General features: G+C 42.0%; 1 protein-coding gene across 1 annotated transcript in view; it reads right to left on the minus strand.

Moving 5' to 3' along the window:
- Positions 1 to 7,276, minus strand: part of LOC147897998 (uncharacterized) — a 267,115-nt gene extending 259,839 nt beyond the window's left edge. Inside the window, exons 1-4 of the mRNA XM_087380165.1 lie at positions 6,981 to 7,276; positions 6,726 to 6,827; positions 5,140 to 5,386; positions 4,662 to 4,812 (exon numbers count right to left, since the gene is read on the minus strand). Coding sequence (XP_087236291.1) covers positions 4,662 to 4,812; positions 5,140 to 5,386; positions 6,726 to 6,827; positions 6,981 to 7,276 — 796 coding nt within the window. The remainder of the gene's footprint in view (positions 1 to 4,661; positions 4,813 to 5,139; positions 5,387 to 6,725; positions 6,828 to 6,980) is intronic.
- Positions 7,277 to 18,987: the final 11,711 nt, after the last annotated feature.

The following is an 18,987-nucleotide window of genomic DNA, read 5'->3' on the forward strand; positions in this document are numbered from 1 at the left end:
TCGACCAGATGGGTCAGGCCTATAAAAGGCAGTAGCCCACTGGCTACTTACTTACCTCTTGTTGGAACAGGCTGCTGCACACCTGCACTCCAGCATTTCTGCCTCCTCTGCCTCCACTCCTGCATCCTTTCCAGCATCCTCTGCCTCCACTCCTGCTTCCGCTCCAGCATCTCTGCCTCAGCTCCAGCATCTCTGCCTCCTCTGCTTCAGCTCCAGCATCTCTGCCTACTCTGTCTCCGCTTCATCATCCTCTCCTGCTGCTGCTCCAGATCAGCATCGACTTATTTTTCTACTGCTGTATTATTTCCTCCAGATCTGCAGCAAACCTTTTCTCTTCTGGCAATAGGTTGCTGACCCAGATCTTGTTCAGTTCCAGCTAGTGGAGCTAGTGCAGAGCCCACTTCAGTTGGCTGTTCTGGAGGACTGCTGTTTGCTCCCTCCACAGTTTCTTTCTCAGATATCTCTTATCTTGTATTGAGTTCCTTTGGTGATATATATTTCTTCTTCAGCTATCATTAGTCTTCAGTGTTGTTTTATTTGTCTCCAAGTACTTTCTTTATATGGTATCAGAGCAAGGTGTGCCTATCGACACCTGAGCCTTGACCTGGAAAGCTTGGAATATCGATCATCAACTGAAGATGTCTTCTCCTTCTTCCCCGAAGCGATCTCAGCCTGAATCGACCTCTATTCAACCACCACCCTCGTCATATGTCGAGAGAGAGTCTGCAAGGATCGAAGGTGATGAATACCTCTCCAAACTCTTTAAAGAATTTGCTGAATTTCAGAAATGGAAGGAACTTGAAGCAGGTACCCACACACCCCGTGCTTCTTCTTCTCCACGTTTTTCTCCGATACGTCAACAAGGACCTCTATTCAACTCGGAAGAAGCAGAGCAACATTTCAAGTTCGGTGCCGACGAAGGAACAAGTATACCCTGATGAAAGAGGACAGGCCGGCATGAGGACAATGGATTATTCGACAATGCCTATCCCACAAGAATCAGTGCAAGGTATGTTACCCTATTCCCTTGGTGCAACTCCGTCTGTTATGCAAGGCATAGGAACAAGTAATCACAAGGACACAGATCCATACATGCATGTGAACACTCGTAGACGAGAAAGGAGAAATGCGTCAGACAATGAGTTTGCTTTCGGTTCTCATTCTTCCTTCCCTCCCATCCCTCTCATATCTTCCGCTGCCATCTTTCCTCCAGTGGCTTCTCATCCTCCGTCTTCTCCCATGCCACTGGGCTCCTATAGTTTATTTCCCTCTATCTCTCCCACTGCCCCTTTTTCCCCTCTCATGTCGTATCCCGCCTCTCATGTTTATCCCTCCCCCTCAGGGCCTTCTCCAAATCCTTTTGTTCCTCCGGTGGTGCCGCCTCTCCCTCCTTCTCACTCCGCTCCTGTTCTAAGTCCTCTCACGCATCCACCGGTTGCTTCTCCCTATCATTCCCTTTCTTCCTCTCACCCTGTCTCTGCAACAGCCAAACATGCTTTTATTGATATGACTCATTTTAACGGGTCTAATTATACCACTTGGTCGAATCTCATGCGCCATGTGCTTGATTCTCAAGACCTATGGGAACTCGTTCAAGGTACTGAACCGCAACCTGATCCTCATGTTTATCCTTATCAGGTAGTTCGCTCGTGGTGCCATCGTAATGCCACTGCCATTGTCGAAATCATGCAAGGTCTTTTGCCTGAATTTCACTCTCAATTACAGCATTTTGACCTTGCCTCTGAGCGATGGGCACATCTCAGTGACCACTATGCGGCTCGAGATCGTACTCGTCGCATCAATCTTGACCACAATCTCCAGCAATTCCAGATCATTGCTGACGATGATCTTAAGGTCAAACTGGTAGACTACCGGCGGTTAATTGCTGAATTTGCCACAACTGGTCCTCCCAAATCCGAGGATGACCAAGTTACTTTCTTTTTTAACACAACTCAGCACCACATTCGAGATGACCGATCTCGGTCTTCTCTCCTATTTCTTGGGCATGGAAGTTGTCCAGCATTCTGGTGGTATCTTTGTTCCTCAACAGAAATATGCTCTTCAACTCCTTGATCAGATCATCCCCCACGAGCCTAAGCCAATTGCCACTCCCTTGGATCCCACAGTCAAGCTCTCAAAGGACTTGGAGTCTCCTCCCTTTGATGAACATCTCTATCATCAGGTTGTTGGCAAGCTGCTCTGGCTCATTCACACTCGTCCGGATCTTTCTTACTCAGTTTCTATTCTCAGTCAGTACTTTAATGAACCCAAGCACACTCATTGGCATGCATGTATTCGTATCTTGCAGTTCATACGTGGTACTTACTCTTATGGTTTACATTTCAGACCAGGACTAACACTACAGGGATACACTGATTGCGACTGGGCTGGCGACTCGGACAATCGCCGTTCTCATGGCGGCTACATTTTCTCGTTCGGCTCAGCACCTGTTTCTTGGTCCAGCCGTAAACAAGAAACTGTTGCTGGATCTTCTACTGAGGCTGAATATCGGGCCTTGTATGATTGTACCACAGAGGCCATATATCTCCGGCAATTTCTGGCAGAGCTACACTTTCCTTGTACTGAACCAACGGTCCTCTACGTCGACAACAAAAGTGCCATCGCTCTCGCCGGCAATCCCATTTTCTCCAACCGCACCAAACATGTTGGCGTACACTTTCATTTTACTCGCGAGCAAGTGGAATTGGGTACTATTCGATTGATATACGTTCCAGCTGCTAGTAATCATGCTGACATTCTTACCAAGCCGATTACGGACACAAAGTGCTAGAAGGTGATGGACAAGGTGTACTGAAGCTAGAAGAGTACCTGCTTGAGAACTCAGTGAGAGTTCGTGCTTCAGGTTTTCTGGAGATATTCATGGGTTGCGGACCTTGTCAAAGGAAGGACGGGTTGAAACAGATCCTCAGAGCATGGTGGCCGAAAGGTTGTTCACTCATTATGAGGGGGACAACTAGAAGATCGTGAACGGCTGGATTGCTCGAGTTTGAAGGCGGGAACGTGACTGAAGGTGGTGGTGCCAGGAGGTGCTACCAGAGATGGACCTGTGTACCAGGATGGTGTGAGGAAGCGGAACCAAACTTGGTGAAGCAGGAGCCATTGGATGAAAAGCCAAGAAAAGAATTTGACATCGTAGTGTTCCAAAGGACTACGACCAGGGAGTTACTGGAGCATCGTCATCGACGTGTTGGCATTGGGCCAAGATGTGTAGGTGAGAGGGGGTGTTGAAAAAGGTCACCTCCCCATCTGCAAGCCCCCATATGAGGAGAGCGTGGGGGAGGGAGACCTAGGGCATGTGCCCATGAGAAAAGGAGAGGGGGGGCTGCCACATGGGCAGCACCTCACAAGGTCAGGACAGCAAAAGGGGCTGCCACATGGGCAGCAAACAGGCTGCCATGTGGGCAGCACACAGCAAGCTGACAGAGGAGCATCATGGCAGGCCAAAAGGCACCGGCAAAGGGTAGGTCATGGGCCTGCAAAAGACGCACACACATGGCAGCATGAGCAGGCTGGAGGTGCCTACATAGTGGGCTATCTGGCAAGAGAAGATGGCGCAGAAGGGTGGAGCAGATCAGCAATGGGTTGGGCCATATGGAGGCCAGGTGGAGCAACAAAGGGGGGCTGCTAGTGGGCAGTGGGCAGTGGCATGCCTTATATAGGGCTGGGTCCTTGCCTTGATTGGAGGGCCAAGGCCCTAGAAGTGTGGGCCAAAAAGCCCCGGTTTGAGAGCCCTTAAAGGGCTGGACCAGCAGCAGACTGCTGGTCGGCCAGAATGAAGCTGACTGAGTCGGTTTTTGCAGCAGGCCCTGGGCCTATAAAAGGAGGACCTCCAGGCCCTCAGTCATCATTCTCTGGAGCAGCCTTCACAAAAGCAGTGGGAGCAGTCTTCTACCCATCTGGGAGCCTAAACTTTGGAGGACCAAGAGACCTAGAGAAGCTGCAGACAGAGCTTGAAGGATTGCCCACCTAGGCTGATCTATAGGCAGCAAGGTGGAGAGGATCAAATTGGACAGAAAGTCTACAAATGCTCGAGGTGGAGCACCTGGGCTCTAGTGTAGATGAGTCTGCACATCTATCTTACGCACATAAGTTTAAGAAGTTCAAATCCATAGGAAAGGTGCTCGAAAATTCAAAATATGACAGAAGTTCTGTTTTGGTCGTGAAAGGCATAGGAAAGATGATGTTTTGGTCTTCCACTGTAACGTTTATCTAAGAGGTGATCACAGATTGAGAGATGTTGTAGATAGGAATGGAAACGCAAGACCTTCAACTAGTGGTGCATGAAGGCAATAGCCTGATCTAAGCAAAATGATCAGAGTCGAGTGGAACTACTAGCAAGATTGATGGTGGCAAAGAACATTATAAGATATCAATAGCAGCTCCAAGAAAATGGCATGTAACTTGCAGACAAGGTGATTTTAGAAGGAGAGAAAGCATTGCAGACTGCCAGGAATAGAAATGGGCAGAAATGTGGAGTGATGCAGGATGAGAAAGATCAGGCTGCTCGGATACCATGTTAGAATGTGTGATGAGAGGCATCATAGAGCCAAGCAATCACATGATGGGGGCAAACACGAATGATACATTGTTCCTTCCTTCCTTTGTTTCTTTCCATAGCATATATTAGAAGTTCTGCATACCTGCACAGTGTGTGCCATGCCCATTGCAGTCACTAGTTCCTAATCCATCACCTATACCATCAAATCCATCACGGCATCTACTCAGACGTGCACCATTCGAATCAACTCTTCCATCTGCATACCAGAATTCCTGATGTGTGCACCTGATACCCTGTGCAACATCAAACCTTTTGTTAAAAGCTAATGTGAACAGGTAAATAAGACATACTTCTTTTCTGAGTGTTTTCACCAGTAATTGAATACATCTCCAAAACTCAAGCACTCTCAACATTCTCTTCAAACCAAGCCACAGGCAAGGATACATCATGGTCAGGTCAAAGTGTGTGAACATTCAAATGCCTCTTCTGGCAAGAATTAAAATGCATGAGATGCGTTCACGTGTTGAAAACTGTTCAGCCTTTTTCATTTCTTGAGAGGTTACAGTGTGGGATTCAAAGCTTGCTTCACTATCACTAAGATAAGTCCTTCAACATCATACCGTGTCAAGGACATACACATGAACACCATCCCCTCCTAATGTGACATTGTAGAGCCCATTCAAGAAAACCTGCCCAGGGCGGTGATCAATGCGGTCAAGACCCCATGGAGGGTTTGTTTCTGTAATACTGATTCTGACTGTGCCTTCAACCTCCACATGATCAATGGCATGTGCCTCCTTCCGAAGAAGTTGTGTTAATTGATGCCCAGGTATCATCATAAGCATCCCAGGCCAGACCTTTTTGTATCTGCGGCCACATAAAAGAATATTTCTGCCAGTTAACCTGTTGAAGAGAATTGGATTAATTTGACATGTGCTACAGACCATTCCATACATGTACATGATTCCTTGACATCTCATCTATTGCAAAAACAAATGTCCTTTGTTGACTATCTTTTGTGTGATTTACATTCTAAGGTTCTATACATGTATCTCGATAGATAAATGTATGTATGTATGTGTGTATGCATGCATGCATACAAACATGTATCTCTTTTCTTGCTCTTGCTTCACCAGGCTCGTTTCCCAAGTGCTTGCTTTGGCAAGAAATTATGGCTTTTTGGTGTTCATCCAGTAAGGCAGGGATATGATCTTCTTTTTTATTGGACTCACTTTTGGGCTCTATGGACCCTATGGAAGGCCACAACCATCGGGTCTTTGGTGATCCCTGTCTGTCTAAATATCACTTCTTCTGAGCATATCTACAACAATCAAATTCTTCTCATGTTGTAGTTGGTTGTCCCATTCTTTGGGTAATAGAATGACAACTTGATTCCACCAAAAAATGTGTGTATGAGACTGCCTACATGCACGGTATATTGATTATCCTGCTTTCTTATCTTATAATGAGATCTTATTACATGTCCCCTTCCTGGGGACTGTTTCTTGTAATATAAGTTTCACCACACAAAAAAAAGTGTGTGTGTGTGTGTTTGCTTTCTTTAAGCGTTCTCTGCAGCAATCTTACTTTGATTGCTTGTAGACTCGTCAGATAGATCAACATGTATATTTGGCTTATACTGAGATCTTCAGTTGATGTATTTTCTAGCGTCTCTTTTCTGAGGGGACTATTCTTGTAATATAATCAATCAAAGCTTTCACTTAAAAAAGTGTGTGTGTGCACATGTATATTTTTTTGCTGTAGTTCTAGTCCATGGGTATCATTCAATGTTTCTAGCTTTTCCAGAATGAAAAGGTGTGGAAGAAAATATGCTAAGGTCCACTTTTTTTTGAGTGCTAACTCTTAAAGTGAGACTGCTATTTGGATGCTTATCAGGTTGCCGACACCTCTGTCTTCAAGACAGGATGGATATGTCTCGCTACATCACGTGTTGTAAAACTAGATGCTTGCGTATCACACCATCTACTTGCTCAGCTATTGAGTTTTTTTTAAAGTACAAAAACATTTCTCTGTGTACAATCTTCAACAATCTTGTTTGAACTAGTCTGTTTGACATTCCAATGAATCCCTTGTGCTCTATCCTGATGCCTCCAAAAGGGTTGGAATGAAAACATTCCTGTCCTAGATATAGCGGCAGAGAAGAGACAACTCTTCAGCAAAGGTGAAGAATGAGATTTGAGTGTACTTGTGAACACAGTATCCTGGATATGCTTTAGTGGTCTCGGCCTTGTTGCAAATGCGATCGACTTCCGTTGGACCGAGGTGATTCTTTATCTTTATGATATACCTGAAAAAATGCATCAGTGTAAGTCGCACCTAGCGCTGTAAAGGTTGCAAAGCTGCAGAAAAGTGTTTCAACGGTTTGTCAGTTCAGCATGTTTTCTTCTCTAGTTGTCACCAACATTCGAAACCAGTTAATAGGTGCCATTGTTAATAGAACCTGTTTGGGGAAGAGAGGTCTGTAACATTCGCAATTCCATGGGATGATCTGTACTTCTCCTGGCAATTGTAAAGCTTGACGGATCCCTTGCCAAAACGGCAGTGAGGATAGGCGGCATTATGGTTGTAGCCGGCGTTAAGGGAACGTGTGGGGAGGCAGCAAGCGATCCACAGCAGGAGATGGAGGATCTGGGAGAGCTTAAGCTGCCTCATAATAGTGTCCCAACCGAGGTATTGGCGCTCAAGGGAGGTGCCTGATTTTGTGAACGAAAAAATTGGTGGCTTCAAAGTTTCCATGTTTGCTGAAGTCCGTTAACCGTTGGTATTCCATAAGGCAGGTAACCAAATCCAGGTAATGGTTCATGGTTTTTTGAAATTTCTTATATCCCGGCAAAATTTCTCCTCGTACCCAAGCAAAACATATCAAACATATGTTTGTGTTGAAGACTCCTCGATTCTACCCCCAACATGATACAAAAGCTTGAGGACCAAGCAATTAGGAACTAGACAATCGTAAAATATATCTTCCATCTTATATCTTAATATGCTTCCTAGTGGAGATTTTATATTTTGTCTCTTTACAAACCATGGGTGAACATCGCACACACAAGGAACCTTGTTGGAGTGAAAGTCTTGAAATTCACAAAGCATGGCGTTATTAGCCTTTGCCAAAAAACTTTTAAGTCACTACCATACACTCTTAGACCACAAGCACTTGTATAGATATCTTAAACTACAAAATATTATCTACCATCCCACCTGACCCCACCCTACTCGATTCTCACCAATCCAATACAATCACAATGATTCCAACGTGATCTAGGTGGTTGACCATGTTATAATCACTCAATGAAAATAACAAAGACAAAGACAAGAGCCGTTACATGGTGACATCTCTGCTCAAACATATGAGCAAATCATAATTAAAAACCCATTTAATATGATGCTTGGTCATCCGCATCCCATGCAACATCTATACAACATAATTTTGCTTGCACTTTTTTAAGGCCAATCAACTTTGATTAATAGCATCATTCATGATAATGAATTATGACAATGATCTTGGAGCATTGATATAAGGATAGCTTGCTCATTGCACGCGCTCTCATGTGTGTGTGTGCACGTGCACACGCATGCATGTGCAAGCATGTGTGTGTGCACACACGGTGCACACGCAATTGTGTGATATATATAAATAAATGGTCACAATATAGATGAATGTCCACGTTGCTACTAAATGGATATGAAATCATGTGGTATTGTTGAATGTTGATATGTTGTGGTCATATTTTTTATAGAGGCGTTTGCTAACACTATCGAAATTTCATGGGAAACCATTGCTTGAGCCTATAATCTTGCAATTGACTTTTGGAAAATAAAAGGTGTTTTTTCATAATTTGCTTGTGAATGGAAATTTGTTTCTAATGTGTTGGACAAAATCAATGCTTTCTAAGATCTATGCCCTCTTTATGTATATTTTCAATGCAAATGTCTTCCAGAGATAATGAGTGTATTAGACTTCTTTTTATATAATTTATTTAGTCAAAGTGAGATACACACTAAAGGGCTTACCATTCTTCATGCAAAGCATAAATATGCAAAAAAAAGGACATTGATCAAGAATAACACACATAGTGTAGCTAAGTACATTTTAATATACATATTGATACTATTCTTAGAAGTATAAGGAAAGCTAAGAGACATAACCATATAAGAAGATATGTTATTAAAATATGGAAATTTGGATATGCGTACTTGTCTCCCATGTCACTGTATCACATGTGAGTAGTTATAACTTGTATATGATCATTAATGCTTGCGTTGAATAGTACCTCGTATCAACTTCCCTTAGATCCCACTTATAACTACTTACAATAATAAACAATCCCTTAAGACAATTCAGGCACTTAGTGATTTCCATGCCAAAGTTTCATTCAATTGAGAAAGCAAATGAATCCTATTTGCATAAACGCTTGTGTGCATAAATTTCCTAAACAACATGGCTTCCATTTGTTACATACATCTAGATACACTGATTAGTTGTACATGAAATCATTTGTCTTTAATTCATCATATTCCAATGACTGTAAGTGGACATAAAATCCATCATCTTTTTTCCTTTTATTCATCATACTTTAATGAATGAATTAAAAGGATTTATGCTAGGTAAAAGTAAAGTAAGAGATGAATGTAATTTACAATTTTGAATAAAACAATTTGTAGTATAGATACAATAGAGGTGGATGCATTTTGAATCATGAAGTTGCTCCTCCCCTTGCTGCCCACTCGCCTTTGCCTCATCTTTGCCCTTCCCCACCTCCCCTCAAGTCGCACTGCTCCCTAGTCCCTCTATCCTCTCCTTCCCAACCCCCCAACAATCCCTTTCATCTCACCATATAGACTCCATGAATGCTCGTATAGGTTTGGATAGCCCAACCCCGTCTCCCTCTCTCCTCGCTCCTTCCCTCTCCTTGTAGCTTCTTTTCGGCCCTTCTATGGTCACCCTCTTCTTCACCCACTTCTTCCTTGGTCCTCCATCGCCCCTCCCAACCCACATTATTTGCTTTCTTTCCCCCACCAATTGAGCACCTCCCTCTATTATATTTTGCCTTAGTTTCTCTTCTTTCTCCCTTAAGTCTTGTAGGAGTTAATTTTCTCCCCCAAAGGTTCCAAGTCTGCCTATCATTTTTGAGATCAGTGATGAATGGCTTCACCTTCATCCAAATCTTCTTCCACCTCACCAGCCATGAGAATGTGTTTTTTCTCAAAAGATGATTTATAGCAGCTCGAAAAAGATGTGGAATAGGAAAGTTCTACTTTACTCCTTGCTTGCATCCATGGATCTCACCCTTCAAGAAGTCAATCTCACGATTGGATACTCTTTGCCTTACCTCTTAACTTCTCCAGGCAAGTATACAATGTCTAGACTTTGGGTAGAGGTTCCCAAGATGGTGTTCTTATCTTCACTCTCTTTGGATCTACCTCGAGGTTTTGACCTAGTAGAAGAGGATAGGTGGATCACCTCTTCAATCATGAAGTTTCACAAGCTTATCACCAACTTCTATCAACAGTTGGAGCTTCTTTCATGGAGGCTCCTTGTCATGGATCATTGATCACATCAAGCTTCAATGATCAAATGACTCCCTTCTTTGACAAAGGATTGAGACTTAAGTTCCTCAGGATTGAGACTCCCCTCTTTGACAAAGGATTGAATCTTAGTGTCATATTTTCATGCTCTTTGGGCATTTCATCAAGGATTGATCAAGAAGAAAACAAGGCCTAAGAAAAAGATGCTCTTTGGGAATTTTTGTCAACTCTTTGTGAAGGATTGACTAAGAATTTAAAAAGGCCTAAGAAGAAAATAAGGAATGGTCCTCCTCTTTCAAATAGGATACTTCTATGTCGCCTACTCCTCTAGTTAGATACAGAGGATAGTTAGAGATGGCAGGTTTGTTGCTCTTGCTCCCTCAAATTAGGAGACTCCTTCTCAATGTCTTGTAATACTTTCTCAAACTCTTGATCAACCTCTTTCTTTTTTAGCTCGACAGGTTCTTCCAATTGATGGGAGATCTGGATTAACCCATTCTCAGGTAGCTAGATAAAGAGATAGTGTGACAAAATGGAGGACTCTTTTTACATCTTTGGTTGTTGCCAAAGTGTAAGTAAGGAATAGGACACCATCTCCACTTCAACTTATGTAGAACAATGCTCTTACTCCTTGACTACTATGGAGACGTTACTAAGTTCATGCCTTCCTTACTTGTTGACAATGTAGATCATTTAGAGAGTACATTGACCCACACTGGCATGAGACAACATACTTATATCTTCTCGCCAGTGGACTTATGCCTCCTCACTTATATCAAGAGAGGTTTGGAGAGATGAGATGATTCCATCACTAGATCTACAAAGTTGTTCAAAGCATCTTTCTTCCGCAGATGAGATTTGTTAGTTAGAACATTTAGGCTCTTGGTAGTGTTCCTCATCTCGTTGCCAAGATAGCTAGTATGCAATCAATCACATCCAGGGGCCAAAAGGGGCCCATTGATATGCTTTTTATCCTAGAGCACAATTTGGATAATAGGAACTGTAGAAAGTCCAATAAGTTTCCCTTTGGTAGGTTTGTTAACCTACGTAATCTAGGAATCTGCTATAATCAAACTTTAGTCCCTCCTTATTGCTTCTCAAATATCTTGCTACGCATACATGTGGAGAAATCTCATGGAGAGCTACTCCTTTGTAGGGCATGCATATCACACCCATTCAAAAGTCATACTCTATCTCGTCTAAGGTTGACTACATCCAATCAATTCTTTATACATATGTCCTCCACATAAATATGTTGTCAGTATTGAATGTGTCTTACTATAACAAGAGTGATGTGGTTGTTGGTAGTAGTACAAATGAAATCAAGATCATTATTGGATATTCCTTTAAACGAGAAGAGCGCCTCTGCCAGAATCCTAAAGATATCCTATCTTCGAACCTTGTTGCCTCGAACCCGCCGGTCTTAAAGCAATACAAGACAATGATCAAGAGGTCTTGTTTAAGGCAACGAATCGTTGTTATCTCATCATATTCTATCAAGAAAATAATAGAAAAACACTTTGTTGACTCTCCATTTGAGGCAATTATTACTACACACGAGAGAAACTATTTGTTGATATTTGGAGCGTGTTGACTACGTCCCTAATAAGTCTCAATTTCTAGGCCACTGAGACGAGAGAGTTTGGGACAATCATGATACATATAAAAGCAAATTAAATGGAACTGCGACGATTAATCACCACATAAAATGGCATGATAGAAAGTAAGGATTTGATGATCAAGACTGCACTTTATTTCCCTTTCAAACATGATGGACATGATCATTTGTTCTTCTTTTATGAATATTTAAAAATGAGAATGTTGGCATTCTTCTCGCTATTCACACTAGACAAACTATAGTTGTTGCTAATGTATCAAGTCCACCAAGCATTTGCAATAGCCAATGGGACACAAACCATTGTTCTTAAAGAGAGATTGATTAGAAGCATCATGAAAGATCAAACACAACAAGTGAGAAGCTAATGAGAGATGTATTAAAGCTTGAGATCCTAGCAACAATCCTTGGATCTCCCTTGTAGCATCGGAGGAGCCTAAAGGATCTAATGAAAATGGTTTATGAGTGGGGCTTACCACACATATTATTGACACTAATGGTTGATGAGGTTACATACACATGGTGATTGGAGTTTGGTGACGTCAAAGAACTTGTCAACCAATACAATCCACAGTTCACTTTGCCATAATTTTCCACCTTAGGCTTCAAAAGTTTCTATAACCACATATCTTGAGCGACAATGCCATGTTACATAGCCTCGTTAGATATGAAGTATAGAGTTGCAGATCACTTCATGCACACATAATTCTAGGGATACACGACGGTGACATTGAGAAAGTCATGAACAAAATAGACACTCATGTCCCATCCGAATAAAATCGAGCTTTACAGCTTTCAAATATTTCCTTGGTGATGAAGTTGTGAGGATTGTGGAGGTTAACGGCCACTGTATCTTAACCCTGGCTATGTACAATACTCAAACACAGACACATATATATATGGATGACATAGAAGATTAGGGTATTTTGCACCCACCAAAACTTGTGTGGCTCTCATTCAGCTCTCCTTCTCTCTCACCCTCTTCCATTCTACTTCCATGTCAACTAGTATCAGAGGCCGGGTGGTCTATCTGATGCTTGTGGGTGGTCTAGCTGAGCCCGTGTTTGTGCCTGGAGCCTAGAGTCTATTGTCAGCTTTGTGGGAGGACTGAGCAAGCATGTGGGTGCTTGTTTGAGATCCCCAGGTGGTATTGAAACCTTGTAAAATCCTACAAGTGGTTTCTAGAAGTCTTTGAGTGGTTTCTTTCAAGCATGGAGGTGGTTTTGGAGCAAAAAGATGTTTTTTGATGATTCTCATGTTCTTTTCGACGAGACTGAGAGTCCGGAATGACCTGTAGAGGCAACCATTGCCTAGTTTTGGTGTCCATTGCAATTTGGGAGTTTGAAAATCCCTTCATTCTTGAACTTGGGATCATTTCATTGGATTTATGACTCATTGTCTCTACTTCAACGTTTTTTCTACCAATGTGTTGGAACTCATGTTTGAAGCAACCATTCGCAGCTCTGTCAGTTCCGTTGGACTCAAGAGGTCCTAAAACTTATGTGTTGCTCATCATTTGCACTCTGGTGGAGTTTACAAATATATCGGTTTGCAAAAACGTTTCTCAATCCGTGTGTTAGACCAGTGATTTCGACCACGGTTTCCAAAATCGTCTGTTTCATTGCATTCTGGAGGCCCAAAAACCCCTATCTATTAGCTCTTTCGCGATTCTATGGAGATTTGGAGAATTTTGTCTCTTTGAGACATCGAATCATCTATTTCTCTGCCAAGATTCCATTCAAAGTTTCAAACCTTTGATTTTTTTATTAGAGGTCAATCGCAAGGGTTGACTCCCTATTTTCCATTCATCGGTTGGGATTTGGGAGTTCTAGCAAAAGAGAGATATTTACAGATTGTCTTGTTGAGTTCAATTATGCAGTGATGCCCATGTTTTGAGGCATCTTAGGTCCTACTTTCAATAGCGGTCATTGTCATGGGGCTATGATTTTTGGGACATACCTTATACAGATCACTCTAGTTGCAATTTGAGTTATGTGCGCTCATTCATGGTTTGCATTGAGTAATAGTGAATGATTTATTAGCCATTTGGATGCATTGTGATTCTTGTTAAGTGCGTTGATAGGCCCAAATTGCCTTGTGGAATGATTTATTAATGGACGTTTAGCACACAGATGCTATTTTATATCGAGGGACAGCTTTGACACATAGTGGTTGATGCACTGATAGTGCTATGCCCTCTTAGATGAGACATTATTGATGATTATGCCCATGGACGGTATTTATGCTTGAGGCATTTGGCTCTTATTGGCATTGGGTTTGCCATTACTTTGTCATTGCAAGTTGGCATTTTCTTTTGGGCTATATTTGCTCATAGAGATGCATAGTATATGCACATGAGTCGGATGCATTTTGATGCTTTGAGCTTTGAGCTTTGAGTTTTTTGGTGATATTACCTTTAATTTTGGCATACACATTTGGGATTTTGCTTTATTTGCATCATGGCATCCTCTTCCATGTCTGAAAAGGAGTTTTTCAGCATTAAAAAGTTTGATCGGACAAACTTTTATCTATCAAAAGAATAGATAAGGGATGTGCTTATTCAAAAGAAGCGGATTAAACCCTTGAAAGGGATTACAGTTAAGCATGCAGCTATGTCTGAGGATGACTGGAATGAGTTAGATGCATTAGCAAAGTCTATTGCTAGATTTCATCTTGCAGAGTCAGTTTATTTCACAGTAGTAAATGAGCAGACTACGAAAGATTTGTGGAAGAAATTATGTGCCACTTATGAGAAGGAAACTGCCTCTAATAAAGTTTACCTCATGAAGAGGTTGTTTAAGCTGCAAATGAAGGAAGGGGATTCCATAGCTTCTCACTTGAATGAATTTAATATTATTTTCAGCTAGCTTCAAGCTTAGAAGCTAAATTTTGATGCGGAGACTAAGGCAATATTCCTCTTATGTTCATTGCCATCCTCATGGGATACCTTTTGTATAGCTGTTAGGTAACTCTGCACCTTGTGGAATACTGAAGTTTGATGATGTTGTGGGTAGCTTGTTGGACAAGGAGATTAGACGGAAGTCTATCAATGGCAACAAGCAGGATTCAACCTTAAATGTGCAAAGGGGCAGATCACAATTCAGGGGGAAGTCCCAAGAAAGAGGGAAGTCTCTTAGCAAATCCAGGGCATGGAACATTGAGTGTTACCATTGTGACAAGAAGGGCCACATGAAAAAGGATTGCTACAAGATGAAAAGAGAGAAAAAGGATAAGAAAAATAATGCAAATTGAGGTGCAAATAAGAAGGAAGAGAGTCCAAGGGAGGACAAAGGAAAAGTGAAGACCAAGGAGATCAATGCAGTCACTGATGATAGTGACAATGACACTCTCTTCATGTCTAGTCTATGTATAGAGTTGCTTACCACTTTAGATGATGCATATATCCCAGGATTGGATTTTGGATTTTGGTGCTTCATTCTATGTTACTCCTCACAGGGAATGGTTCTCCACTTATGACAGTTGAAAGAGAGGTTGTGTGCATCTTGGAAATAACTATGGATGTGACATAGTGGGAGTAGCTGACATAGAGTTTTCTTTTGCAAATGGGTCTGCTTTTGTTTTGAAAAATGTGAGACATGTACCTAAGCTAACCAAGAGTCTCATTTTAGCGAGTCAGGTAGATTATGCTGGTTTTTAGACCACCTTTGGCTTTCAGAGTTGGAAAATTCAGAAGGACTCTATGCTTTTGGCTAGGAGTGCCAAGTGTGGGACTCTGTATTCCTTACATGTATTAGGGGTGTCTGATCATGTTGTTGCCAATAACCGAGTAGCAAAGTACTTCTTTATGGCATTGCTGGTTGGACACATGACCCAAAATGGAATGAAACTCTTATGCCGTTTGGGTTATGTACCGCATTGAGTTTTTCTGACTTTGAATTTTGTGAGCATTATCTCTATGGGAAGCAGACTAAATTATCCCATAAACTAATGGGAAAGCAAGAGCTTGAAAGGCTTGATTTGGTGCATTCAGACGTATGTGGTCCCATGTCTACACGGTGATTAGGCGGGGTTGAATGCTATGTGACATTCATTGATGATGTAACTAGGAAAGTGTGGGCTTATGCTATAGCTCAGAAGAGCGATGTGTTTGAGGTATTTTAGAAATGGTTGTCTTTGGTTGAAAATCAATCAGGTAGAAGGCTTAAATGCCTACGGATTGACAATGGTGGAGAGTATCTCTCTCATGACTTTCAGCATTTATGCGATACACGTGGGATCAAGAGGGAGCTCATGTCCCCTCATAACCCAAAACAAAATCCAATTGCAGAACAGATGAACCGCATCATTCAAGAAAGTTGCAATGTATGGTTTCCAATGCAAGTCTTTAGGGTGGTTTTTGGGATGAGGCAATGAAGATTGCATTGCATGTGATCAATAGATCACCTAGTAAGAGTTTGGATGGTGGTATTCTTGATGAGGCATGGAGTGGCAAGAAGCCCTCTTACTCTCATTTGCGTATATTTGGGTGTGAGGCATATGCACATGTGCCAAAAGAGCTTCGGAAGAAGCTAGATCCTAAGTCTAGGAAATGCATCTTTCTGGGTTATGGTGAAAGTGGAGAGATGAGCTATCATCTCTGTTGGGATCCAGAAGCAAATAAGATCATATGAAGCCATGATGTGGTCTTTAATGAGAACAAGATGCATAAGACACCCATGAGGGATGTGAAAATGAGGAGAATGACTTTCCAGGATGTGAATCCACCTGCATATGTTGATAGATAGCAAGCTCTCCATGCACCAAATGTGCAAGAAATGGTGCCACCAGGTACTCCCACAGGTACACAATCAAGGGCAGATGCTGGATCACTATTGGTGGAAATAATGAGCTAAATGAGGCTGATATGCTGGTGGGACAGCAAACTGAAATACCCTTGAGAAGATCAGGTAGAGTGTGTAGACTGCCTGAGAGATTTGTTCCATGCGCAGACTATGTGATGCTTATTGATCGAAGGGAGCCCCCTTGTTACAGAGAGGGTATGATGCTTGAGGATTAACACAAGTGGGAGTATGCTATGCAATTAGAGATGAGTTCACTCATGAAGAACAAGACTTGGGATTTGGTTTCTTTGCCGTATGGAAAGAAAGCATTGCCATGTAAATGGGCCTACAAGATGAAGGTCACAGATGATAATGTGCCTAAGAACAAGGCCTATTTAGTTGCTAAAGTGTTCGAGCAAGATAAGGGTGTGGACTTTGATGAGATCTTCTCTTTGGTTGTAAAGAAGACCACACTTAGATGTGTATTTGGACTTGTGGCAGAGCAAAGGATATGGAGCTTATACAGATGGATGTCGAGATAACTTTCTTGCATGAGGATCTGCATGAGGAAATTTACATGGTACATCTGGAAGGCTTTGAAGAAAAGGGCAAAGAACATTTGATTTGCAAGCTGAAAAAGAGTCTCTATGGCCTTAAGCAAGCACCTAGAGAATGGTATCAAAAGTTTGATGATTTCATTCGATCACAGGGTTTCAAAAGAAGTGAGATTGATTAGTGCCTCTACACTAAAGGATAATAGCCTGATGCTCCTTGCACTTTATCTGGATGTATGCTATTGGCTAAAAATAACATTTATGAGCTGAATGCAATGAAGGCCAAGTTGCACGAGGCCTTTGACATGAAGGATTTGGGACTTGCATGTCATATTCTTGGTATGCGCATCACATGTGATTGGAGTAGGAAAATCATTTTGGCTTTCACTTAAGGAGTATGTTACAAAAGTGTTGTAGCATTTCAATATGGAGGGAGGGAAGGCAGTAAGTACTCCATTGCCTCCATATGTGAAGTTGAGTCAGGCAAATAGTCCCAAATCAAATGAGGAGAGGGCCATGATGGCCAAGGTTCTTTATGCATCAGGGATTGAAAGTCTTGTGTATCCTAAAATAGCTACTAGACTGAACATTGCATTTGCAATGGGAGTTGTTAAGCAGTATATGGCCAATCTAGGAAAGAGGCATTGGGAGGCAGTTAAGTGCATCATGAGGTACATGAAGGGTACCAATGAGATGTGCATCTACCTTAGCAGAGGAGAGATGCATGTAATTGGGTACACAGATTCAGACTATATAGGGCATGTGGATACCAGGAGATCCACTTCTGGTTATGTGTTCACCTTTGCAGGTGGTGCAATGTGATGGATGTCTTGGACACAAAAGTGCGTTGCTTTGTCTACCACCACAAAAGTTGAGTATGTTGCAACTACAGAGGGTCGCAAGGAGGCTATATGGCTTGATCGGCTAGTGGGAGATTTGGGGATTCATACAGATGTACCGACATTGCATAGTGATTCCATGAGTGCTATTCAGCTGCAAAGAATCCGGGTTTTCATGCAAAGACCAAACACATTGAGGTCAAGTACCATTTCATCAGGGAGGTACTTGAGGACAAGCGCATAGAGCTTGTTAAGGTTCATACAGATGATAACCCTACAGATATGCTGACAAAGAGTCTACCTAGTCAGCGGTTTGAGTATTGTCGTGTATTGATGGGCATTGGATAGTATGCTCACTGGTTGTTATCTCTCAAAGGCACATTGGTCTTTAAGTGGGAGGCTCGTGGGAGGTTGTGGGAGTTAAAGGCCACTGTGCCTTAACCCCGGCTATGTACAATACTCAAACACATATATATATGAATGATATAGAAGATTAGGGTGTTCTACACCCACCAAAACTTGTGTGGCTCTCTTCTGGCTCTCCTTCTCTCTCACAATCTTCCATTCCGCTTCCGTTGAGAGCACTCTCAAGGGCTTGTGCAAAGAAAGAAAATATATAGATGCACCAACACTTGTAAGAACAATCCACAAATTTCTAGCAAATGCATGTATGGGTTCCCTTTTGAAAACCATCTAGAGACAAAGTAATCTCTAGACCCCAAGACACATCAGTGGTTGTATTAGTGTTGAGCCCAGGAACACCACAACATCGTGCCATACCATGCTGCAGTGCTACTATTGTGGCAAGGGCACATGAACATCCAAAGAATCAACAAAACATGTCTCTCATACTACTCACCAAAGTACACCATGAAAACAAAGCCTAATGGTAGACTAAACTTGAATATAACATAGTATTAGATAAAGTGGGACAAAAGTTGCATTTTGGGAATTTCGAAATTGGGTGGATTTCATTAAAATTGGGAAAGGCTTCATTAAATTTGGGAAAATTTCCATTGATTGTGGGAATTTTACCAATATTGAATAAGCTAATATTTGGAATTCCAATGATTATGAAAAACTTCATTGGTTGTGAAATAGTTCATTGCATATAAAAACCGGAACAAAGCAT

Source organism: Dipteris shenzhenensis, chromosome 10, assembly GCF_047967505.1.
Source record: "Dipteris shenzhenensis isolate YYH24624 ecotype China chromosome 10, Dip_SZ_1.0, whole genome shotgun sequence".
Classification (NCBI taxonomy): Eukaryota; Viridiplantae; Streptophyta; class Polypodiopsida; order Gleicheniales; family Dipteridaceae; genus Dipteris; species Dipteris shenzhenensis.